This window comes from Crinia signifera, chromosome 12, assembly GCF_055691185.1.
Source record: "Crinia signifera chromosome 12, ASM5569118v1, whole genome shotgun sequence".
In the NCBI taxonomy this organism is placed as follows: domain Eukaryota; kingdom Metazoa; phylum Chordata; class Amphibia; order Anura; family Myobatrachidae; genus Crinia; species Crinia signifera.
The window spans coordinates 88566291-88593074 of NC_139228.1; the positions used below are offsets into that span (position 1 = coordinate 88566291).

At 46.0% G+C, this 26784-nt stretch overlaps 1 protein-coding gene across 1 annotated transcript in view; it reads right to left on the bottom strand.

Moving 5' to 3' along the window:
• ASPG (asparaginase) overlaps positions 1-26784 on the bottom strand; it is an 81610-nt gene that overhangs the window by 25131 nt on the left and 29695 nt on the right. Inside the window, exons 4-12 of the mRNA XM_083165831.1 lie at positions 24091-24216; positions 23161-23244; positions 20892-21018; positions 18166-18278; positions 14448-14633; positions 4922-5035; positions 4246-4365; positions 2769-2864; positions 1546-1709 (exon numbers count right to left, since the gene is read on the bottom strand). Of these exons, the coding sequence (XP_083021957.1) occupies positions 1546-1709; positions 2769-2864; positions 4246-4365; positions 4922-5035; positions 14448-14633; positions 18166-18278; positions 20892-21018; positions 23161-23244; positions 24091-24216 (1130 nt within the window). The remainder of the gene's footprint in view (positions 1-1545; positions 1710-2768; positions 2865-4245; positions 4366-4921; positions 5036-14447; positions 14634-18165; positions 18279-20891; positions 21019-23160; positions 23245-24090; positions 24217-26784) is intronic.

Genomic DNA, 26784 nt, shown 5'->3' on the forward strand with positions numbered 1-26784 from the left:
CCCACCGTGTCACACAGCGGCAGTTACAGGTACAACACGTTCTCCGCACACGTTCATGACCTCCCGTCACTGCGTCACACAGCGGCAGTTACAGATACAACACGTTCTCCGCACACGTACATGGCCTCCCGTCACTGCGCACCCCACCGTGTCACACAGCGGCAGCTACAGGTACAACACGTTCTCCGCACACGTACATGACCTCCCGTCACTGCGCACCCCACCGTGTCACACAGCGGCAGTTACAGGTACAACACGTTCTCCGCACACGTACATGACCTCCCGTCACTGCGCACCCCACCGTGTCACACAGCGCCAGTTACAAGTACCGCACGTTCTTCGCACACGTACATGACCTCCTGTCACTGCGCACCCCACCGTGTCACACAGCGGCAGTTACAGGTACAACACGTTCTCCGCACACGTACATGACCTCCCGTCACTGCACACCCCACCGTGTCACACAGCGGCAGTTACAGGTACAACACGTTCTCCGCACACGTACATGACCTCCTGTCACTGCGCACCCCACCGTGTCACACAGCGCCAGTTACAAGTACCGCACATTCTCCGCACACGTACATGACCTCCCGTCACTGCGCACCGCATTGTGTCACACAGCGGCAGTTACAGTTACCACACGTTCTCCGCACACGTACATGGCCTCCCGTCACTGCGCACCCCACCGTGTCACACAGCGGCAGTTACAGGTACCACATGTTCTCCGCACACGTACATGGCCTCCTGTCACTGCGCATCCCACTGTGTCACACAGCGCCAGTTACCGCACGTTCTCCGCACACGTACATGACCTCCCGTCACTGCGCACCCCACCGTGTCACACAGCGGCAGTTACAGGTACAACACGTTCTCTGCACACGTACATGGCCTCCCGTCACTGCGCACCCCACCGTGTCACACAGCGGCAGTTACAGGTACAACACGTTCTCTGCACACGTACATGGCCTCCCGTCACTGTGCACCCCACCGTGTCACACAGCGCCAGTTACAGGTACAACACGTTCTCCGCACACTTACATGACCTCCTGTCACTGTGCACCGCACCGTGTCACACAGCGGCAGTTACAGGTACAACACGTTCTCTGCACACGTACATGGCCTCCTGTCACTGCGCACCCCACCGTGTCACACAGCGGCAGTTACAGGTACCACACGTTCTCCGCACACGTACATGGCCTCCTGTCACTGTGCACCGCACCGTGTCACACAGCGCCAGTTACAGGTACAACACGTTCTCTGCACACGTACATGGCCTCCCGTCACTGCGCACCCCACCGTGTCACACAGCGCCAGTTACAGGTACAACACGTTCTCTGCACACTTACATGACCTCCTGTCACTGTGCACCGCACCGTGTCACACAGCGCCAGTTACAGGTACAACACGTTCTCCGCACACGTACATGGCCTCCTGTCACTGCGCACCCTACCGTGTCACACAGCGCCAGTTACAGGTACAACACGTTCTCTGCACGATCAAGGTGTCGTGTGGACGCCAGGTTTCAAACCCTTCCAAAATAATTACCGAAATTTCACAGCGTTCATCAGCGGCGTATCCCCGTAACGGTCTTTCGCATAGACGGTGGCTCCGTTATTTAGCAGGTACTGAACGACACCGTAATGCCCCTCACAGCAGGCGACATGCAGCGGGGTCCTGCAGTCATAGTCCTCACTACTCAGGTTACCTCCCTAGGAAACACAAACACAGGATTTACTATTAGGAAACGTTGTTCAGAACCGTTTCAATGTCATTGGAATAAATGTAATACACAGTCAGCTGCTGTGGTCCTCTATCCAGCTGCAGGAATGCCACTAATTAGGGGTCTGTAGCCTAATTGGCCCCTAACTGGCTACGGTCTAGTGTGGCGCTCGCACATATACACGTGTGTATCAACTAATGTTCTGGCACCGACCAGCAAGATCTTCTGAGTCATACAATGGACCACAACTGTACCACAATGGGAATCATTCGATGTACTCCGCACCCGAGCAAACCCAAATGGATCCAGTTTGATTGGATGTTAAGCACCAATGTGTTGACATACTAACCAACACCGTATCCAGAGTTAGACAAAAGCAGCAAATGTCACTAGAGATCCCTAGGGGACATCAGATAATGATATGCCATGTGATAGGGGTTACCGAGTCCAGCAGAGAGGTTGCAACACGGCAATACGAACCAGTAAAAAAAATTAAAATGGTTCTCACCGGTTCGTTGCCGTGTTGCTTTCCGGTGTGAACGTGTTAAATCGGGTCGAGCGACCCATTTCCCGTTCACATAAAGGAGGAGGTGGTGCTTAGAGCAGTTCCCGCTCTAAGACATGCCTCCTCCCCCGCCCCCAATGATTTGGTTCGCTGAGGGAATGGGAACAGACCAAAATGTAGGGTCGCACCGGGACTGAACCATTCAAATTCCCGGTGCGACCCTGCATTTCGCGATGTGAAAGCAGCATTAGTGTTCTGAGCTACTTTCAACTCATAAATCGCCCAGTGTGTATGGCCGGGCTAAGAGCGCTGATGTGCAGTCGCGCATCATCGATGGCCGCCACTGTCCGTCGGCTGATTATACCCACCCACTGAATCGCTTTCCACAGTCTCCTAATGTGTAAATATCGCTGAGATGGGGGTGTATGTCCTGAGCAACTTTCCATCCAGTGGTTCTCACATTATCGTTCCACATAGACGCTGAGCAAAAACCCCCAGTGTGTATGAGGATTTACAGCACAGGAGAAGAATCTGCATTATTACCATATCCCGAATGGCTTCCAGTGCATTAACATCCCCCGTTTTCGCAGCAGCACATGCCAGGGCTGGTGTAAGAGCATCCCGGACAGCCTCCAATTCCTGACAAAGGAAAAAGAGGGTTAAATTATGTTTCATTGTAATTACAATTTTCATAAAATCATTGAACTGGTTGGATTCCTAGAGGATAAGATAAAGTGGGAGTGGGGTGACGGTAGTGGAAATGCGGGCGGTCAGAATTTTGACACCGGCACCCCAATGGAGGGAATCCCAACAGTGGTCAGGTAAGTATACCAACTTCCCCCTGACTCCCCTAATCCTCTATTCCAAATGCTTCACATCGCTTAAACCACCCGCGCCACCTGCAGCCTAATCCTAAATCCCTCCCTAGTGCCTAAACCTACTAATCACCACCACGACCACCCCCCCCCCCCCTCAGCAGCGTAAATTCCAGCCATCCAATGATTTCTCTCCCCTTCAGAAATACGTCAGTGAAAACTATCTTTATTTCCGCCACTGTCCACTGAAAAGGGGGCGGGCTGATGTCATGTGACATCGGGCCGCCTGCGTTATCACGATAATGCCCAGCCCAAAAACCGCTGGGCTTTCCCCTGCAGACCCCCCACCATCAGAATGGGTCTGAATTTGGCCCCTTCCGAGTAAGCCTGGAACAGATTGTTACATTCAGGATGCAAGCAGTCAAGATTCCAGCGCTGGAATCCTAACAGATGGCAGTATTTCGGTGCCGGTCTCCCGGCAGTAGGTGAGTGTGAGTGACTGCCAGAATCCCATCCCCCAGGAGGCTGAACGCATCCCAGGTAAGTGTATTCCGAGCTCTAGGGATAAAACGGTTATAGATTGAAAGTAGATTGGTAGCTTTGGGCTCATTATGGGATAGATTAGACTAGTTCAGTGGTTCTTAACCTCGGTCCTCAAGTACCCCCCAAAAGTTTACGTTCTCCAGATCTCCACACAGAATCACAGGTGAAATAATTATCGCCACCTGCAGATCTTTTAAAATGTGTCTGAATAATGGGTGCACCTGTGCACCTGCCGTGTGACCTGGAGAACGTGCACAGTTGGGAACCAGTGGCCTAGTTTACACAGATCCGTTACTCAAAGGCCTAGATCAGGCATGTCCAACGTTGGCCCTCCAGATGTTGTGAAACTACACATCCCAGCATGCTTTGCAATAGTTTTAGCATTCTCTAATGGCAAAACATGCTGGGATGTGTAGTTTCACAACATCTGGAGGGCCAACGTTGGACATGCCTGGCCTAGATCGTCTAGTTTGGTCTTCAACAGAAGTAGATCTGGTACGGGTTCATAAAGCAAACACATACATCATAGCACAACCCACTAAGGTCTGCAGCGGTTTTCAGTCATTTGGTTGCAGATCAGTCTACATCTGATCACAAACATCACAGACCGTATGGTAGAAGGAATCTTACACATGTAACTGGACTTTCTGATGAAACCGTACCTCCTTGCAGCTTACACCAACAGACTTGGCCACCACCTGAATGAACTTGCTGTCTCTCAGAGAGATCTTGGCCCCAGTGGAACTTACAGTCATCTCTCCCCTGAGATTCTCAAACAGCATCTGCAATAAGCACAGCCTGCTTAATGACTATACACAGCGGGGGATTCATATTTACATGGAGTCTCATATATAGTCTCATAATAATTCTTAACATTGTATCATTTATATTGCAGATCCTGAATTTACTTAAGAGGCGGACAGAAGCCATTTTGCTCTACCTGCAGCTTCTGGGTCAACACTCACTGATTTATCAGGAGATAGAGCGTCCCACAGCACATCGGAATGATATACTGCACAGTATCAGCAACATCGGTAAGTGTCTACATTTTAAATGTGCGCTCCTGGGGTCACAAGTGATGTCACAAGGCAGGGGGTGGAGCCATTTTGTGTGTTGAACCAATTTTCATAACTCACTGGCAACTTGAGGTACTAGTGGTCAAAACACATAAAATGGCTGCCTCTTGTGTATCGAAGACTGGTAGAAAAAAATATAAAGGTGTAGGAAATATAATGATCCAACCATAAGTACATGCGCGTGTATACACACACACACACACACACACACACACACACACTAGAAATGTTGTATGTGCAAATCAGCGATTCCGTTCTTTACCTGTTTTTTCTGCTCCAGTGTGAGATGAGTTTTACCCAAGACATAGGATAGTTTCGCCAGTGCCGCTTCTGGGGTCAGATCACACCCTGGTATCACTCCAACAACAGTGAGAGCCTGAATGGAACACAACACCGGGAATTAGGGACATATTTCACCACAACAAACTTTATTTCACCAACCATTTAATTAGAACAAATTAATATTGTTTTCTGCACGCTCTTCCATGCGTAGAATATAAGGCTGGCAGATTTCCTGTCAGCAATACTGCCATTATAAGACACTACAGCTAGCCACCTTATACAGAACCCGCTAGTAACAGAATTGCCTGCACTTAGCAAAACAAGGCTGATGTTAGAATTTGGGATTTCCGTTTTTATTTTTAAATGAACAGGTGACAGTAATAATGTATTACACCAGATGTGATTATATTGTATTTGCATGTTTATAACCATTCTACTTGAGTTGCAGAGGTATCTTGAAAGCTTCTTGCTCCATGTCAGTGTACAACATGGCCATCAAGCTATTCTAGATAAATCCATTCATCTCAATGGCAACATATTCAAATCGCAATCAGATGTGATCCAGGCTTGCCTACCCGCCCAGAATTGCCGGGAGGCTCCCGAAAATCGGGTCTCCCTCCCGGCTACCAGGGAAGATCGGCAATCCTCCCGCTTTTGCCTGACAGCCCCGCACCCCCTTGCTTACCGCACTAATTACCGTTTTGGCCTGATTTTACCGATCGGACTGAGAAAATTGGGTGAAGGGCAATATGAAAAGGGGTATTTAGATCCGTTCCGCTACAATGCCCAACCCCCATGCTTATCGGATCAGAACCCCTCGAATCAGAAGTGCTGCACGTAGGATCTGTCGAATCGGACAGCTTTCGTCAGAACCTGCTGGGATGGCACGCGATATGTAACATTCAAAAAGGACTGTATGCGATCCAGCCGTCCAGGCGACTCAATGGGAATCAGCTGGCTCTACACTGCTGCAGTGTACGGTCACCTTAACCCTACCTTCCCACATGTCCAACAGTGTAACATTGCCCCAAGGGCCAGGAAGGTGCGGGCATATTCATGTTGGTAACAGTAACAGTTTGACACAAATGCTCTTGGCAACTCAAAGGTCTATTTGAGAGTGGGATGGGTGGCAACACTACGATGACCACTTTGGACGTATCATGCAATGATTTGGACCAGGACCCTTGTTGACATATACATTTGGTGACAGCTCCTTGTTCCCAAAATGGAAGCTGTAGACAGAAGCAATTTTTATGGTACTTGTTTCCTAGCACGGCCACACCGATTTCCATCGGGGTGGTCGTGTCTGAAAAATCGCGTCGGTCGCATCGCATGCGATTTGGTCGCATGCGATGCGACCGACCCAATTTTTTAATTGAATCGAATGTGAATAGGGTCCCTGGGACCCGATTTTACATTGGATGCAATGTAAAATATTCCCTAGACCCCCAAATTTGACACCGTAAACCCCACCCCACAATTGACGTGAACCCGAAGCGTGGCGAGCGCAGCGGTACGCGTCCTCCGACCTTTTCATTCTCCTACTATCCACGTCGGCGTAGAGTTGAGAATATAAAGTGTGGCGAGCGCAGCGAGCCACCGAGCCCGAAGCGTGGCGAGCGTACGCGTATAACTTCACAGGTATACGCGGCCACTCGCCACGCTTCGGGCTCGGTGGCTCGCTACACTATATATTCTCAACTCCACGCCGACGTGGATAGTAGGGGAATGAAAAGGTCAGAGGACGCGCACCGCCGCCGCTCGCCACGCTTCGTGTTCACGTCAATTGTGGGGTGACGACGGGGCCATATATAATGTGAAATGGGTCATATTGGCCCTTTTCACATTTTTTACTATGTGAGATGGACTTAATCAAGTCCATCTCATCTTGTGCCATTAGAATGGCACAAGACCGACGCAATGCTCCCGATTTCAATGTTAAAAAATATTTTAACATTGAAGCCTATGGCAAAATCGGGGGCATCGCGTCGGTCGCGTCGGGGCCAATGTTAATGGTCCCGACCGACGCAATGCCCGCGATTTTTCCTTTGCCGGCAAAATGGACCTGATTTCAAAGGAAATCTGGTCCATCGCGGGCATCGTGTAGCTTAACTTAAAGGTACACAATGCCCACGATTGTGGCCGTGCTAGGAAACAAGTACCAATTTTTTATATATTTTTTTTTAAATAAAGGCTGGAAAGCAATTTGCAAAGTCTTGATTAAGTCTATAAGGCCAAACACCAGGATCCAAATGTAATAGGGTGTGAAGCAGAACGTGAAAGATTTTGGGAGAGTCTTCAAAAAATTTTAAAGCGGCAATCATTTACACTGAAAACCCAGGCTGATTTTGCCATGTAATTGATTGCCACTTTAAAAAAAATGGGAAAACTCCCCCAAAATCTCTCACTTTGAGTCTCACACCCTAGTACATTTGGCACCAGATTTCCAGAATGATCCTCAAATCGGGGTAATACGTTTTTTCAACTTTAGCAGCACTTTCGCCCATAAATACAAACATGGCCTAGGTTGCTTGTTAAAGTAATAAGACAATAAATAAAGATACAAACCCAAAGAGATTGGACATCATCAATGATTAAACGTATCTTAGTAGATTCCTGAAACATTACATGTTTTATATCTTATTTCATAATTACGGTATACAGTATATTAATCAATTACAACCAGTGGCGGTAAAATTCGCCACTGTAGTGAAGCCAGATGAGGTCTGTGAGACTGCACTGCTTCACTGCGACTGGCAGTGACTTCCCATTGGACGTCCGACCTGCCAGTCACCAAGGCAGTCCCATTGGGAGGTATTCCCTCCCCCCGGGACACCTTGCTGCGGGCTACCGGGCAAACACGGCAAATGCGCAGTACCTATATGTGTACTGCACACGCGCTGGTCCCGGTGCCTGTAACTTCAATTGTACAGGCACCGGGACCAAGATTCATTCTATGGGCTGTTGCCGATGCAGCCCATAGAAGCTGGCCTTATGCGCAGTACATATGTGTGTACTGCATGTGCGCAAGTCGCAGCGCCTGCAATCATAGGACAGGCGCCGGGAACAAGGAGCAAGCGTCAGCGGCGGTGACAGGGGGGAGGGGGTGCCTGCAGCCAGAGGTAGCCCAACTTCCCAAAAGAGGTAGGAGCCGCCACTGGTTACAACTAAAAGGGAAAAAAATTAGGACCATTTTCAGCAAAACCTCATGAAACAGAAAAATCTAATTTTTTCAGACTTTTTTTAAAATGTATAAAATATGAAGTGATGGGAAGAGATCAGAAAACATGCTCATGCACGGTGTGAGCTTTCTCCCAGAATTAGGACATCGTTGGCAACACTGCCTCTGTGCATCAATTCTCCTCTAGTCCCATAGATCCTCCAGCATCATGGAGAAGATGTTGGGGAGGTTCTATGTAATCTGGCATCGCCGGCTGGTATACATCTAGTTCTGGTTTATTACACGGAGCACATAGAATAGGAAAACTTTGCACTTTGAGAACAGAAGTAAACCAGTGTAATCCGAAACAGGACAAAATAACAAAAGGAGTCTCCACATTTCTTGGAATCTTCAACTGGGCGACAACAATGCATCTGGTATTCCAAGCGTTGTATAAATGAATGATCTTCAAGAGATCTATTTTGTATACACCAATTGGCAAAACCTGCCGTCTTCGGGATATGTTGCTGGTACCACTTTCGCCTCCTGGCTTCCAATGAGAATTGTGTAAACATACCCCAGGCCATCTGCACAATGCAGCAGGCAAGCAAAACCTCCTACTGTACCGCTCTATTCACAGATATTGCAGGTGTGCTCAGGTTTGCAACCAAAGTACAATTTATTTTTATATACTACCGCTATAGTGGTGACCACAGTGATCTGTGGTCAAAAGAGTTAGGAATAACACAAGAAAAAGAAAGCCATTGTGGTTTGCAAAAGAAGTAGCAAGTATTGTGAATGCTAAAAGTTGTCCTTTAAGAAATGTAAGCAGACGCAGAAGAATGAGGACAAAGAGGTGTATCTTGTTAGACAGAAGAAGGCTAAGAAGGTAATCAGATGTGCAAAAGCACAGGCTGAAGAGAAAATGGCCCAGTCAGTGCGTAAAGGGGGGAAAACATTTTTTAGGCATATAAGTGAAAGGAGAAAAACAAAAAGTGGAATAATTAGACTGAAGACAGAGAGTTGACGTTTTTTTGAGGGGGACAATGTAATAGCAGATAATATTAATAATTATTTCTGCTCAGTATTCACTGCTGAAAGAGAGGGTAAGGGGCCACAGTTAAGTTGCAAGTATAGTCAGATAACTGAGGGAGAGACAAGTACATTTACAGAGGAGAAAGTCCTCACAGAACTCTCAAAACTGAAAGTGGATAAATCAATGGGGCCAGATGGGATACATCCAAGGATACTAAAAGAGCTTAAAGGGGAGCTGGTAAAACCAATAACAGAATTATTCAACCAGTCACTAGCTACTGGAGTAATCTCAGAGGACTGGAAAACAGCGAATGTAGTCCCACTGCACAAAAGTGGAAGCAAGGAAGAGGTAAGCAACTATCGACCAGTGAGCCTTACATAAGTAGTAGGGAAATTGATGGAAACAAAGAGTTGTAGAATATCTCAAAAGCAGCAATTTACAGGATCCAAAACAGCATGGGTTTACTGGGGGAAGATCATGTCAAACAAATCTTATTTACTTTTTTGACTGGGTGACTAAAGTAATAGATCAAGGTGGGGCTGTAGATGTAGCTTATCTAGACTTTAGTAAAGCTTTTGACACTGTCCCACATCGCAGACTGTTAAATAAACTTGAAAGCTTGGGATTGGATTCTAAGATAGTTGAATGGATAAGAGCATGGTTGCAGGACAGAAAACAGAGAGTTGTAGTAAACGGAGTACAGTCAAAGGAGGGAAAGGTTACAAGTGGAGTACCCCAGGGATCTGTACTTGGACCGGTGCTTTTTAATATCTTTATTGGTGATATTGCAAATGGAATTGAGGGTAAAATGTGCCTTTTTGCAGATGACACAAAGGTATGCAACAGGGTAGACACACCAGGAGGGGTAAAACAAATGATTGAGGATCTAGGTAGATTAGAGAAATGGTCAAGAGAATGGCAACTACAGTTTAATGCCAAAAAATGCAAAATCTTGCACTTGGGTCTCAGAAATCCAAAGACTAAATATAGTATAAATGGCACTATAATGGAAACTACTGAGGAAGAGAGGGATCTAGGTGTCACTATTTCAGGGGACTTAAAAGCAGGTAGGCAATGTAACAAAGCATTGAAGAAGGCAAGTCAGATGCTTGGTTGCATAGGGAGAGTATCAGCAGTAGAAAGAAGTAATAATGCCACTGTATAGGTCATTGGTACGACCTCACCTAGAGTATTGTGTTCAATACCATCCAGAAGGATATAAATACATTAGAGAGTGTACAAAGAAGGGCAACTAAAATGGTGCATGGCCTACATCACAAAACGTACCAGGAAAGACTAAAAAAATCTTAATATGTATACTTTAGAGCAGAGAAGGGAAAGGGGGGACATGATAGAAACTTTCACATATATCAGGGGTTATAACAAGGTACAGGTGGGAGACATTCTTCACAGGAAGAGGAGCAACAGAACACGGAGACATGCACTGACACTAGGGGGAGGAAGGTACAGGTGGGAGACATTCTTCACAGGAAGAGGAGCAGCAGAACACGAGGACATGCACTGACACTGGGGGGAGGAAGGTACAGGTGGGAGACATTCTTCACAGGAAGAGGAGCAGCAGAACACGAGGACATGCACTGACACTGGGGGGAGGAAGGTACAGGTGGGAGACATTCTTCACAGGAAGAGGAGCAGCAGAACACGGGGACATGCACTGACACTAGAGGGAGGAAGGTACAGGTGGGAGACATTCTTCACAGGAAGAGGAGCAACAGAACACGAGGACATGCACTGACACTAGAGGGAGGAAGATTCAGGGGAAATGTGAGGAAGAATTACTTCACAGAAAGAGTAGTAGATAAGTGGAATAGCCTCCCATCAGAGGTGGTAGAGGCAAATACAGTAGTACAATGTAAACATGCTTGGGATATGCATATTGATATCCTTACAAAAAAAATAAGGATCAAATATGGTTTGAGGTAACATGAGGGGCAGACTAGATGGGCCAAGTGGTTCTTATCTGCCGTCAAATTCTACGTTTCTATGTTTCTATCTGTGTCAATAGGCACAAGACATAATGATCTGTGACAATGTAGCCAATATAATGAAATGCTAATGCTGCTCCTCACCACTTTGGGGGGAATTAACAGTGTTGTGTTTTAATGGTGCCAAACGGATCAATTCAAATGTTTCGCCGTTAAGCCGCACATAGCTGCTACAGCTGACATTACTGTATGTTGTTCTGTCACTTTGACAGGCTGGTAACTAGTTATACGTATTTTTTAATCAAGTTTTACAGTTTCACTTTTCCATCTGTTACGTAAGGGAATATAAATGAATGTTATTTATAGCCACTATTAGGAATCAGTCTAACCCTTATGTATGCACCATCCACCGCACTAGTACAATGGCGGTTATTCTGGTTCATTCGCGCCCCTGCGTGTTTGCACTGGGGACGGATGTATTGCTAATGTGCATGCGAATTTCTGCACATGGGCATTTTCCGGGTGCGAGCGGGCACAGCTAACGGCTAGTTCGCTGTCCCGTTCACACCCACCAGTGTGGGGGTGGGGCAGCGGTGAGAGGACGTGCCCATGGGAGCACAGAGCGTTTCATGGGTGTTCCCATGGAAATTAGGCAGTTACGCGGGTGCCAGGGGCGGGCATCTGACATCACCGGATCTCAACTGCCTGCGCTGTTCCCGTACAGGGAACACGCAAAACTAAGGCACCGGAGAGTGAGAGTTACCCCTGTTCTATAGCAAGGGGCTAAATATGCGCAAAAGCACTGGGTGATAAAGTCATAGGACACGATTCAGAGCTGTTCACTGGGCTGCGAGTTTTCGGAGCCCAGCAAGCAGGTAAAGGCTGCCCCATGCCGCCCCACCCAAGTGAAAATCTGCCCATGTGCGCGTTTGCAGCCGTACACATGAGGGGAAAACCATTCAGAATCCCTCAATATCGGACGGTATTCCCCTCTGTTCGCCTCCTCGAGTAACAAGGCCGTGGGGAGATGGAGGCCGCTGAGGATATCAACGGCCATAACACCCAACGGTCTGGAAATGCCTGTGTCTTCTGCGGCACTCCCAGAAACCGCATGGTTACCACCCGCAAATGGCCGCAGGTTATCAACCACCCTGCGAGCAACCAGTATTTGCTAGCCATCTTCATACGCGCGGCTTGCCCGTACCATGGTCATGCGCAGGCATCCGATAGAGGCTTGTGCTGTGAATTCACAGCGAATCCGTCTGAATCGGTCCTTAGTGCCGGACAAAGAAGGGTCAGCGGCTTATCATTAAAACATGAAGAGGCCTCAGGGCATGAGATGAGAAAACAGAGAACGTCCTCCTCCGCCCCCAGGCTACAACACTTCCACTGAAAGGAACTTCTGCAGCAGCAGCCTGAAGCACCAGATGTATGATGACCCAAAACGTAACACCAGGTACAGTGTAATGCTGCCCATACATATGTGCGATTTGCATTTGATTCGATTTCCCTTGAAGCTCACCATTCGAAAAATCGCATGAAATTACCATTTTAGTGCATTCGATCATGCGATTTATCGAATGCAGCGTTCGTTAAAAAAATTTGACGGGAAGAGGAGGGGCCAGGAAGTGACCGTCGCCGTTTAGAAAAATCGTATACGCACAAAACAGAATTCCACTGCACATACAATTCGAGAAATATTATATGCAGTATATAAGACAGTGAGACGCGACATTTGAGCACACGCGCACACACACACTTGTGAATGTGAAGTTCCCATTTTTTAATTGCTTGATTGATGAAAACCATTGCCCAGCATTGTGGTACATTGTACCCTACTTACTTCACATCTGACATTTATGAACCAGTAACAATTAATGCATACCTAGTAGACCATTCCCAGTTCTGTGTAACGCGATGACCCACACTGTCATTTACAGGCAGCGGTTACATCAGCAAATTGGGTTTGTAATGACAGGTTTTGCAGAACGATTTCTGCCTTATGTGTCCTCATTACATAATTAGAGTGTGCTTAAGAAGGCGCTGGGCAGGGCACAGATGGGTAATGTAAATAGCCAGTAATTAAAATGAAGCAAAATGTTTAAATGACAGTTCCGTCACACAGGTAGGCAGTGGGAAGCTTGTGTAATGATGGCAAGATAGATGAATCACAGGCAGAAATGTAGCTAAATCCATTTCTCCAAATAGAGAGACGAATCTGGGTTCTTCTTTTCCTTGCGCATCTCTAAAATTCGGACAAATTTTTCCCATCATCGTTATCCATACACGCTGGGCAAAAAAGCCCAGTGTGTATGCACCTTTACAGGGAGATGTGTCAAGCCTTGTAGACATAACATGGAGGAGTGGCTCAAAGCAGCCAATCAACATCTAAGGCACATTAAACTTCTCTTGAGCCCAGAACAAAAGATATTGAGCATACACACTGTACAATCTTCCAAACAGATTGTATCGTTTGTTCATATATGATTTATTGTTGCTCCGGTACACGCTATATCTATCACTTACTAATTGGGTTACCTGTTCAGAGGCCAAATGGGACAGGCAAGTTGTCTGGTCATCCGTACACACTAATCAATGTGCACCATACAATATTGCCTGATTGACACGGCTAACCTGAGGATGTTGTATGCGACCCACAGGAATGCGCATTTGTGTATACACACTAAAGGAAATTGCAAATCGTCCCAGTATCACTCTCATTGATAACCGGCCCTCTACTGGGTCATTATTGCCTCATCTCACACTAAGGCCCTTATTCTGGTTCACTCGCAAAGGCAAATGGACAAAACCATGTGCACTGCAGAGGAGGAAGATGTAACCTGTGCAGAGAGATTTACATTTGGGTGCGTTATTTTGTTTCTGTGCAGGGAAAATACTTTATTTTTACACTGCAATATAGATCTCACATTGAAGTAAAACCCCACCCAAATCTAACTCTCTCTGTACAAGTTACATCTGCCCCACCTGCAGTGCACATGGTTTTGTCCATCTGAGAAGGAATTTGCCTTTGCGAGTGAACCAGAATAAGGGCCTAAGGCACATGATCCGTAGAATCCTAGCAAAGGGAAGAACGAACATTTTTAGGGGCATTCCTTGCATTAAGGAAGGGTGTGCAGCCAATTCCCACTCCAGCGAATAACGGCATCTTTTACATATACAGCAAAATACAAATATTGAGAGCTGAATTGCCTAATAAACCTGGTTAAAGCCAATAAAAAAAAAAACAGCATGAACTCGAAAGCAAATTGGAGAAAAACATATACGGTTATATTAATACTATTTGTGGAAGATCTTAAAAACAAACCAGCACATTGCCCCCAAAAAAAAAAAACAGGATTCCGACCTTTCCAGTTGCGTAGGATACCGTGACTGAGCCACGTAAACACTGAGTGCAGTTAATTATGGCCACGCCACGGTCTGTAGCAGCCTGCAGCTCCTGCAGTAGGTCAATCCGGCAATCTGGGGCATTACCAGAGCCATAGGTTTCCAACACAATACCCTCCATTGGTGGCTGAAGAAAAGCTTTCACCTGTTTACAAAAAATAAAATAAATACAATTACAATCTGTATGAATGAAAATGGAAAGAATGTAAAAAAAAAGTCTTTCCCACTTGTGCAATGTTAGAAAGGTTAATTGGTAAAAAAAAGAATTTACCTTTTGTTATGGTCTACAACAGGGGTGGCCAAACCTGTCCTCAAGATCTACCAACAGTTTGTGTGTCTCAGGCAACCTGTGGATCTATAGTAGGAATGAATGCAGCAGGTTTGAAAATGTGACAGTTAGTAATGACTACACCTGTGCACCAGCTAGGTGGTCTGGGGAATGTGACAGTTAGTAATGACTACAGCTGTGCACCAGCTAGGTGATCTGGGGAATGTGACAGTTAGTAATGACTACACCTGTGCACCAGCTAGGTGATCTGGGGAATGTGACAGTTAGTAATGACTACAGTGGTGCACCAGCTAGGTGATCTGGGGAATGTGACAGTTAGTAATGACTACAGCCGTGCACCAGCTAGGTGATCTCGGGAATGTGACAGTTAGTAATGACTACAGCTGTGCCCCAGCTAGGTGATCTGGGGAATGTGACAGTTAGTAATGACTACAGCTGTGCACCAGCTAGGTGATCTGGGGAATGTGACAGTTAGTAATGACTACACCTGTGCACCAGCTAGGTGGTCTGGGGAATGTGACAGTTAGTAATGACTACAGCTGTGCACCAGCTAGGTGATCTGGGGAATGTGACAGTTAGTAATGACTACACCTGTGCACCAGCTAGGTGATCTGGGGAATGTGACAGTTAGTAATGACTACAGTGGTGCACCAGCTAGGTGATCTGGGGAATGTGACAGTTAGTAATGACTACAGCCGTGCACCAGCTAGGTGATCTCGGGAATGTGACAGTTAGTAATGACTACAGCTGTGCCCCAGCTAGGTGATCTGGGGAATGTGACAGTTAGTAATGACTACAGCTGTGCACCAGCTAGGTGATCTGGGGAATGTGACAGTTAGTAATGACTACAGCTGTGCACCAGCTAGGTGGTCTGTGGAATGTGACAGTTAGTAATGACTACAGCTGTGCACCAGCTAGGTGATCTGGAGAATGTGACAGTTAGTAATGACTACACCTGTGCACCAGCTAGGTGATCTGGGGAATATGACAGTTAGTAATGGCTACAGCTGTGCACCAGCTAGGTGATCTGGGGAATGTGACAGTTAGTAATGACTACACCTGTGCACCAGCTAGGTGATCTGGGGAATGTGACAGTTAGTAATGACTACAGTGGTGCACCAGCTAGGTGATCTGGGGAATGTGACAGTTAGTAATGACTACAGCCGTGCACCAGCTAGGTGATCTCGGGAATGTGACAGTTAGTAATGACTACAGCTGTGCCCCAGCTAGGTGATCTGGGGAATGTGACAGTTAGTAATGACTACAGTGGTGCACCAGCTAGGTGATCTGGGAAATTGTGGACTGTTGGTAGATCTCGAGGACTAGATCCTACAATATATTGCAATGGACCCTTCTTTAAAAAGGAAAAGTTTAGCTGTTTGTTTAAATAGCTCAAAAAACGAAAGCTGGCCATACATCTACAGATTTATTGTCCAATCTGGCTGGTTGGAACAAAAACCTGGTAATGGATGAGAGCAAATGACAGTTGACATTTACTTCGAAATGCTGGAAAAAAAAAACCTGACAAACGGTCACTCATCCATTACCAGGTTTTTGTTCCAAACAGACAGATCCGACAATAAATCTGTAGATGCATGGCCAGCTTAACTTTGGAACCATAGCCACTATGGACGGTCTAATTTGGGGTTAGATATCTGAAGTCAACACCACTGTTCTGTAGTGATTTCTGTCAGTTTAGTGAAATGTCACTGGATAATGTCGGCTTCAGAAATGGTCTTATCCATTTGTCACAGAACATCAGGACAGCATCATGTAGGGCTAAATGGGCGAGCCAGTTTTAACCCTTGGACCATAGGCCATCTTTAGACCATATATTACCCGTTGAATACTATTTACGTGGTTCTTTGTTAATACAATGTCCAAAATGGTTTTTCCTTTTAAAAAAAAAAAGTTAGAAAATGCAAATTTAAGTTGACACACCAAATGGGTGGATAGTGTGGAATAAGCCTTATTTAGCTGCAGACCGACGAGGAAGTCCTCTAGATAGCGTCATCACTGGTGGTAAAGAATTCTAATAGACCGGAACCAAGAAATGTTTTACAATGGAACCCATTACTCATTAGCATGTTTTCAGTGCACGTTTTCTAGGTCTCCACACAGAATCACAGGTGAAATAATTAGCTGCACCTGCGGACCTTATAAAATGTGTCAGTGACTAATGAGTGCACCTGTCAGGTGACCTGGAAAATGTGCACTGTTGGGGGGCACTGAGAACCGAGGTTGAGAACCACTGCTTTAGAGGATTTAGCATGAATGACGTGTGTCTACTCGCACATTTCTGTAACAATCACATTTTATGGTGCCTCTTACAAACAATGTTTGGAAGAAACAAGGTGAAAGAGCAACTATAACTTGCCCGGGGGGGGGGGGTACTATTTACCACATTCCCTAATACTGATTTGCCGGCTTTTCACTCTTTGAACTATTTATACCCCAAACTCGTATCAGGCTAGGAGCACAAATCCATACTAATACTGTACAACATCGGACACCTCTGCCTGCTTATAACAGACAGACCTCATACCTCACACACAGAACATAGGTCATCACAGGGCCGGACTGGCCACAGGTTTATAGGGGACACGCCAGGTGGGCCCCACCAGTGGCGGATTGGCCCACCGGGAGACCGGGCCATTTCCCGGTGGGCCAGTCCAGATTTCCCTCTGGCTGGGCCGCCGACCGTGCTTCCAGGGCTGCCGCTGGCGTCACCCTATATATGCAAGCGGCCACAGCCTGGTCACAAACGGCAGCATAGCCCAAAACAAATATGGCCGCCGCATATATGCATATATTATATGCACATATGCGGCGGCCATATTTGTTATGGGCTACGCTGCAAGTTGTCACCAGGCTGCGGCCGCTGGTCCTGGTCTGATGATGTCACCAGCAAGCGGACGGAAGCGCGGCGGTGGACCAACCTGAAGCCTGGCGAGTAGCTTCCTCCCGCACCCCCCCCCCCCCCCCCCCCCCCCCGGGCCATAGCGTTAGCAGCGACCCCCCACCCCCCTGGCCATAGCGTCTCTCTCTCCCCGTCCCGTTACTGGGCCGGATACCAATCCGCCCCTGGGCCCCACTACCCAAGAGCCCATCCTATCCTCTAGGTTCAGGGGTCCAGACTATGCACTTTAATTCTACATATGTTCCATTATAATGCACATAACTATAGTGCAGGGCTGTTAGTACAGTGCAGGGCTGTTATTATTTACATTGGTAGATTATTGCGCACTAGTGGTACATGCAGATTTATCAATGGGCCCAGACCATGCACCCTCTAATGGCTGTTTCTTCCAATGTATGTTGACCTGTAATTTGGATGCACCACTCAGAGTTTTAAATACAACTGAAAAGCAAAGGGCTGTAGACTTACAGTAGCGGCGGTGATTCCAGGAAATATTCGGAGCAGACCCACATTTCTGTTCATGTCCGTATGCACATGGAACTTCTTCGTGGTGTTGGCTCGCCAGACGGCCTCCCAGTTAACTGGAAAAACAAGATCCCAATTTAACATTCAGACACCCCTCTGCAGATAACATTCTGTACAGTAAAAGTCTACACATTTTAGTCCTGAATTTTGATGTAAGTTATCGTGGACACTGTATCAGCGTACCATTGCGTTCACCACGCTTCTGGCACGGTGCCCCGCTGCGCTTGGCGCGCTATTCGGATCTGACTCTTTTCCACTTGGATGGTGAAATATGAACCAAGTCGGTCTAAAACTAAAAAAAAAAAAAAAACACCAAAAAACTTGTCAAGATTTTCAGTTTTGACCATGTTAACCCCTTCCTGTGAAGTTTTTTTTTGTTTTAGGTAGCGCTCCCCACTGAGCAAATTTTTTGCCCAGTGGGGAGCCCACCACTGTGACTCCCGGGTCCGCTGCCTGGCCCTGCCCCCGACAACCTGGCTGTGTGTGGCGTGATGTTAGCAAGGTCACGCCGGACACAGCCAGGGGAAGGAGGTGGGGCCGGACAGCAGGAGCCGGGCAGCGGCTGAAGCTGAGCGCTGATCTCAGCACTGAACTCAGCGCTCATCGTTGCTGCCTGGCAGGAGGGAGCGAAGGCAGTGGCACCACCGAGAATTTTCCAGGGTTTGCCAGTCTGTGCACTGCCCGGAAAATTCTCAGGAGTACCAGGAAAGGGGTTAATGTCGACCATTTGCTTGTGTTGACATGCTATCAATGTCAACCTAGTGTACGTCAAACATTTATAGGTGTCGACTCACGGATCGGATACCCCTCTGTCACAACAAAGCAGCAGAGTAAAGCTGGCCATACACCTACAGATTTATCTTCAGATCTGGCTGGTTGGAACAAACACTTGGTAATATCTGAGTGACAGTTTGTCAGGTTTCCAGCATTTCCAAGCAAATGGTCAACTGTCATTTGCTCTCATCTATTACCAGGTTTTTTCCAACCAGCCAGATCTGAAGATAAATCTGTAGGTGTATGGTCACCTTAAAACTCTTCATATAACAACTCCCTAAGGAGTGGCGGATCCACTTGTAGTTATGAAATCAAACTGGACCGACAGCTTTTCAATAACAGCATTACGCCAGTCGTGCAAGCAGAACATGCAGCACAGATGGACACCACCTGACAATCAGGCTGCACAACCAGATCTACATGGAAGGAGCTCTGCACCTCATGCTGCAAGGTGTAAGCTAAAAGACCCATACACACTGGGTGATTTTGGGCTGAAAGCAGCTCAGTTTTGTTGTTTGTGCTGCTTTCAGCTCAAAAGCCGCCCAGTGTGTGCGGGCAGAGGACGAGCGCTGAAGCACGCTCCGCATCATCGTCGGTGGCCGCCGTTAGTCTACTGGTTTTACCAGCACACTGAGTGGCTTTCCATGACATTCTGCTACAGAAAGCCGTTCACACTGGAGAAAAATCACTGGGCAGAAATGCTGCGCGGAATTTGAAACATGTTTCTAGTTACTGTCTGGAGACACATTAGGAAAAAAACTTAAATTAACTTTAATAATACAGTAAATAGGTCTCCTGAATATGGAGATTTTGCTGTGCAGTAATTACTGACACCCATAGGGACGACAAGGCAGATATAAGGACTCCTGCAAGGAACGAAATTCGGACACTATCCCATATACAGAGCTGACCATATGAATTGCATAGAGTTGGTTTCGTAGCAGTTACTAATATATGTACTAGCCCTATCCCAAATTCCAGAGACCCGTCTAGTTTTAGATGGGTCTCTGGTATTAGGGACAGGATTTCTGTGTACCGAATGTGGAGTGGAAGGTATTTACAAGTCACCACATGCGAATAAGAGCCGCAATGGCTGCTCTCACGTTGAATAAGTTCCGTCAGGATGCGGCAATGGAATTACAGGCTATGAATTGTTGGATGTAAGTAGAAATATGTTGGTTTCAGCCATTGACAGTTAGCCCACAGGCAGTGATAGACCGGTGCTCCTAGGCAGCCCAGGTAGTGTATTGCACACATGAAAAAGGGGCGTGATCACAGCACAAGGGGGCGTGGCACAAGTCAAAACATTTGTTAACACTGTAAACATACCGGTGGTCGCACATATTTCATTGTGTGCGCCTTGCGCTCTTGTGTCTTTAGAATTAACCTAACCATATATAGAGTTGTCCTCCTACATTTAGCCCCAATTGCCATTCAGCGGGAGATGCCAGGCGTGAGTGGTCCCGTGATAACATTGGGGGAAAACGCATTATTCGCAACACCATGCAACTGGAGACGGTGCGGATTCATCTTTCTGTATAGAAAGCAAGGCGGAGCATACAATGGGGCACTGTATAAATACGGGTGGGGTGTAGTTCACCGACCGTATCTAGTCAACGTCAATAGGTCGACACCAATAGTAAGACATGCATTGAAGCTTGAAGTTGTAGAGAAAAGTATTACAAAGTACACTGGGTTGGAAACAACAAAAGCATTGGGAGGCGACAGAAGGAGACTACTTAGCGCTGCCACAAAACACAATCTCCTCGTTAAGAAGTCATTTTTTGTTTGTTCTAAGATCAGTTTCATGACTTCACCAAACTTGCGATTTGAAAGTAGCCGGAGACTCCTACAGGTGGCAGAAATGACAGGGATTAGGTGGTTGGGAAGCTTACTTGTAATATCAACTGCAGCATTTGCAAGTGGAGGCAAGTTGGGAGAGGTGAATGCTTTAAAACTTCCAGCATCCATCTTAGTCACCCGGTTTCCCCTGTAGAGTTTGTGATGAAAATACAGACACACCTGGGAAACAAGCAGAGGGAGAAACGTTGTGTACGGAGTGTGTTACAACACGACGGACCAACCCTCAGATGTACGATTACCAAACAGGACTCCCAGTGTTACACGTACAGTCGCCCCCTTATGATATCAGAGGCATTACTGGGAAATGATCACTGAACATACATTAATAAAAGCAGGGACATCTTAATTTAGGTAGCTGAGAAGGGTCCCACAATTCTAGGGGCCTTTGAGCAGGTGCGCGTGGTGGTCACACAATGAGAGCATTCTTTACCACCACCTCCTAGCCTGCACACAGACGGTGTACGGCTGTTGGCATGCCAATTGGTGGATGCTGGTGCTATCGACCAATCAGAGTGCAGACAGCTATTCACTGTATGGAAGCATATGGGGAGAGAAATGGTGCTGGACCATAGTAGGGGGTTATTTTTTTTTTCTTTTTAATTGGTTCCTGTAAATGGGTATGTAGGGGCCCTAATTTTGCCCAGGGCCTACAATGCTTTTAGGATGGCCCTGGATATAAAGGTATATTTTTAGGAACTTAAGAAAATTTGTAGCAGGAAATTTGGTTGGAATGGAAATCAGTCTAACCAAGAGCAGACTAATACGGTTACAAAATGGCCGCCTTTTCGCAAGTAACATTTTTGTATAAAAACAACTCAAGTTTTAGCCTTCGTTTCTTTACAGAGAAGAATTAATTATTTTCCCTCATTTCTGCCCCCACCACCATAATTGTATCTTCCATCTGCTTGGATATCCCAGCAAATCAGGATGAAGTGAGTGCGCTGCTTTCTGGGCTGCATACAAACCGCACAATTAGTAGGAGACGTGTGTTGTCGAGCGAGGTTGGCGTTTATATACAAGGCAGAGTAATGACGGAGTAAGAGAGTCTGTGGCGCTGTTCCCCGCAACAGTGTGTACAGTGTTTAACGTGGATTATGTTACTAATCCATTTAAACACTGTACACATAATAACAGGGAACATAAAAGTGCAACATTTAGCTGCCTTTTATTCCAGCAAAGATTAAACAATTCTCTCATTCAAGTTGATCACAATGTAGTGCTATATACTAATATGGGGGTAGGTTTAAGTCAATAGGTTTCTGAAAACAGGACAAATTGAAGAGATCCAGAAAACATGCACTGTTGGCGAGACTTAAGTAAAACTAACATAAAAGGATGTGGAGGAAACAGAAACTTCAAAGTTTTTAAAAAAAGGTGACAAACTATCAAGCTTAGTACACACCGATCCAATCCTCTAGGGATCCCAACCCAGATTAGATGGTTATCACAATACTGCCGGAGATATACCCCAGTGTACCTGCATCTATGGAGAGGCCCATGTCATCATGCACACACTTCCTCTGTTTGGCAGACCGCCTGCCACTCACTGATGAATCGGGAGAGGACCATGCGCACTTATATAATAGATGGGTAATAAGCAATATAATTTTTAGGAGGTTTAAAAATAAATAAAAAGGTACTTGTTTAGTGTCAGAGCGGCCGATACATCGGATGCGATTTCGGCCGATCCGATGCAATTTTTTACCTGTTCATAACCCCACTATCCACTACGTATGGAGATGATTTTATACAGTGTGGCGAGCGCAGTAATCCGCGTCCGCTTGCCAAACTATATAAAATCAACTCCATGCGTAGTGGATAGTGGGGTAATGAACAAGTAAAAAAATGGCATCGGCCGATATATCAGAGAACCTTCAGCCCTCTAGTAGTTGTTGAACTACACATCCCAGCATGCCCTGCTACGGGTTTGCTATTTGACCATGACAAAACTGTTGCAGGGCATGCTGGGATGTGTAGTTCAACCACAGCTGGAGGGCCAAAGGTTCCCCATCCCTGGTCTAGTGTGTACCCGCTATGTCGCCAACAATGCAGGCGTCCGCGCATTCTCATCAGCATCCTCCGTCGTCCCTGCATGCAGCTATGTATGTATGTATGTATGTATGTATGTATGTATGTATGTATGTATGTATGTATGTATGTATGTATGTATGTATGTATGTATGTATGCCCATGCCGGCTTCCCCGCCTGATCCCATCCCCCACAAGCTTGCTGGGTACACACATCGCCTAATGTGTACCCAGATTAAATACACAGGATATTTTCAGAGTATTACAACTGACCTCTGGTATGACAAACTGTCCAGCAATCAGCAGCGCCCCCAGCAGGTTATCCCGGCCATCATTCCGCAGCTCGTATATAGGCACCTAAAATAAGAAGAGAGCTCAGACATGTTTTCGTTTTCACAGTAAAATATATTTAATCATTCAAAACTCAGACAATAAGAAGTTTAGCAGCTCATAGCCGCAGATGCCCTCTCCATTCATGCACCGCCGGGCACAAGGAGGAGGTGGCAGAACATTACAGTAACTGGTTCTATGTGACTAGGTGATGGGAGAATGAGACGCACCACTGAGTACAGAGGAAGGAGGAGAGTGAGCGCTGTGACAGTAGGATGTAAGGGGGGTAATTGTGGATACACCGGGCAGCTGCAGACATTCATGCAATGGGATGTACTCGGCATTCCATTCTGATGTGATATGATTGCTATGTCGTCAGTATGAAGGTTGACATACAATACGTCAACCACTAAAGGTCGAAAGGGCTTAGCTTGGCACAAGAAATAGGTCGACAGATTTAAGGTTGACAAGGTTGGAAGGTCTACACAACCATTAAGTCGACAATAGGAAGGTCGACAGTCAAAGGTCGACATGCGTTTCTTTCTGTTTTTGAAAATAAAAGTCGGTATTTTTCATACCCTACAATCTCCTAGGGCGTGGATGTAGAATAGTGTGCCCGAAAACTTTCCCATTGTCGACGTAATGCTTGTGTCAACCTTCCAACCCTGTCGACCTATTTCATGTGTCACCCTAAACCCTGTCGATCTTCATACCGTCGACTCTATGACCCCCCTACCCCTCAGCATCACAACACCAACTGCCGGTAAGTATTAAGGTGAGGCTGTATGGAGAGAAGGGTTCCTCGGGTTACTATATGGCGTACTTACATTATTACGCTGAAATATACCATCTTAGATAACAATTTATACATACCTGGGACCCGGTGAGTACAATGGTTTTCCCCAAATTCTCACACATAAAGGACAGTGCCGACGCAGTGTAGGCCATCGTGTCCGTGCCGTGTAGGATAACGAAGCCGTCATAATGCTCGTAATTTTTCTAGAGGGAGCAGAGTACAGGCGGTCAGAGCGCACAGCAACGTCCTACGCCTGAAGAAGATTCAGCGTATGGCCATGCGGTGTAACTTAACATCGTACTACCATTCCAAAATGACGGGAATTAATAAACAGTTACTGTGAAGGATGTTTCATAGGAGTTGTTACTAGTGGTTTAGTGCAATGCAGATGTTCCCACATACATTTAGCCTCCTTGCGTGTTGGCGCAACTCTGTAGCACAGAGCACCTTTTACTGCAATATTTCCGTTAACATGCATCTTTTTCATCAAGCAGTGCAATAAGGCACTTCTATGATTAAAATGATATGCAGCATGCCTACATTCTGTGTGCAACTGCGGTTGTATATGTTTTACCTTTAGCAAATAAGACACATTGGGACAGATCTATCAACTAGCATTAAGTGCATATCTTTTAATGCGCACGTGCAGCACTCCGGGGGTGCTGATAAGGAGAGTCGTGGGTGCTGGACATAACGGCTCTCCTTATTGGCTGGGGGAGGGGGGGGGTTGAGTTTGATACATCAGCCCGCAATGGGTGCCCGCTTCTCCTCGTTATGCAGGAAAGGCGGGACCTGTTATTTTTCAAACGTTGTGGGCATTTTAATACATCTGCCCCATTGACTGTAAAAAGTTGCATGAAAAGACGCCCGGCATTGCAGAGTCACACAGCGCACATGTGTTATGTGTAACATGGCTTGTAGCGCACTAAGGATCAATGTATGTGGATATATTTCTATATAAAAAAAAAAAAAAAACATACAAACAAAATCAAAAAGGAAAAACAAAAAAGATAGTGTCTATTGGGGCCTACACATGTAGCGATTAAGGGGTATTTTCTAAGCGATCTCAACAAATCGCTTAGAAAAAGTCCCTACATCGCTCCGTGTGTAGGGGCATAGTGATAACGATGTGTGGCGTCGCTATCGCCCAGGCGATTTACATCCAGCACGATGGTTAAATCTAGTTAATCACTGGGGTCAGAGCCTGAAAGATTGTTCAGCTTCACATCGCTGTGCGCGGAGCCATCTGAGCGAGCTAGCATCGCCACGTATGTAGGCCCCTTATGACACAGTAAATGAGATCTTCTAGCATCTGATAAATGTCTATGCATTTTAAAATACATGCAATAGTGTTCACTCCATTTCCTGGTATTTAATCCACATCAAAGCACAATTTTTTTTTTTTTTAAAGTGCTTTCACCTACTGTGATAGTCGGAAATATAATGTGCAATTAATTAAATCTGCCCTAGGCGTTAACAGTTTTGCAGAGTTTCAGACTGACAACACAGCGGTACTAGTTCTGGCTATTTGTAGACAACATATAGATACGTTTGGCGGATTTCTCCAGTTCACTAGCAGATGAGAGTTCATTTAAGGAAGTTGCTTAATCTGGCTTTTGCTGTGTATTCAGTTAAAAAAAAAAAAAAAAAATGGCACACCCATATTGCTGAAAATAATGATCTCATATAGCATGTTTAAACAGGGAATATAATTGGCAGTTTCAGAACGCAAAACGACGGGAGCCCCAACTTGTACTCGTTTTTCTGGTAAACAAGACGTTTCAATAAAGCTCTGGTGATATTGACAAACATAAATGTAAAGCAACAAACAATCAAAAAAAAAATACAACTTTATATTAAAATAATAAACAGTATCAAAATGAAAAATACACAACACAGGTCAGCACATTAAAAAAAAAATGATGTTTGTGTCCAAATAATCAGAAGTTTAAATGTAAAAGAAACCTAAAATAAAATAGCTCATTATATCTCAATTCTTAATTATTAAAAGCTGGACAGAAAACAAAACATCAGGGTATAGATAAACTCATTTTAGTGACGGTGCCAATATAGAGGTACTTTACAGATACAGAGAAGATTTTATATTAGTAAAACACGCGTCATATAAAAAACTATTCTGAAACCACAGCTCCCTCTAGTGTCCAATACTGAAATCACATGTTATTGCAACTTTCACGGACAAAACCGTTTTCAGACAGAACAAACCAGAGTGCTTGTTGAGTACTGAAGAAGAGGGATGACTTGGAGGAGGGGCCCAGGCCATCACGCAGGGAAGGGTGTTATACACAAGGGCCTGATGCCCTGCACTGCGTCAGGTCCTTGTACACTACAGTACTGTAACTCTCTGCGATGCGATCGTACATTACCCCCAGGAATTTCATTTTTACCCCATTTGTTCCCTGACCACTGTTCTCATGTGAGCAAGATAAAGTTCGGAGGTATTCGCAACTACTTCAGCAAGACCAAAAACTGTAAGAAATATCAGATGCCTGCACTATCTCTACTGGAGGGATGGGATGACCCATATGGTTGGCACGGGTGCCGGACGACTCACCGACGGTCGGGATTCCGACAGTCATTACCACAACGTTGGAATCCTGACTGCTCCCTCATAGAGGAAGAATAAAATAGCGAGCCCGCAAGGGGCTTCGTTGCGCTCCCCTCGCTGTGCAGTCGGGATTCTGACATCGGGCTAATGACTGTCGGAATCCCAACGGCCGGTGTGTTATACCACACCCGGTTGTCACATT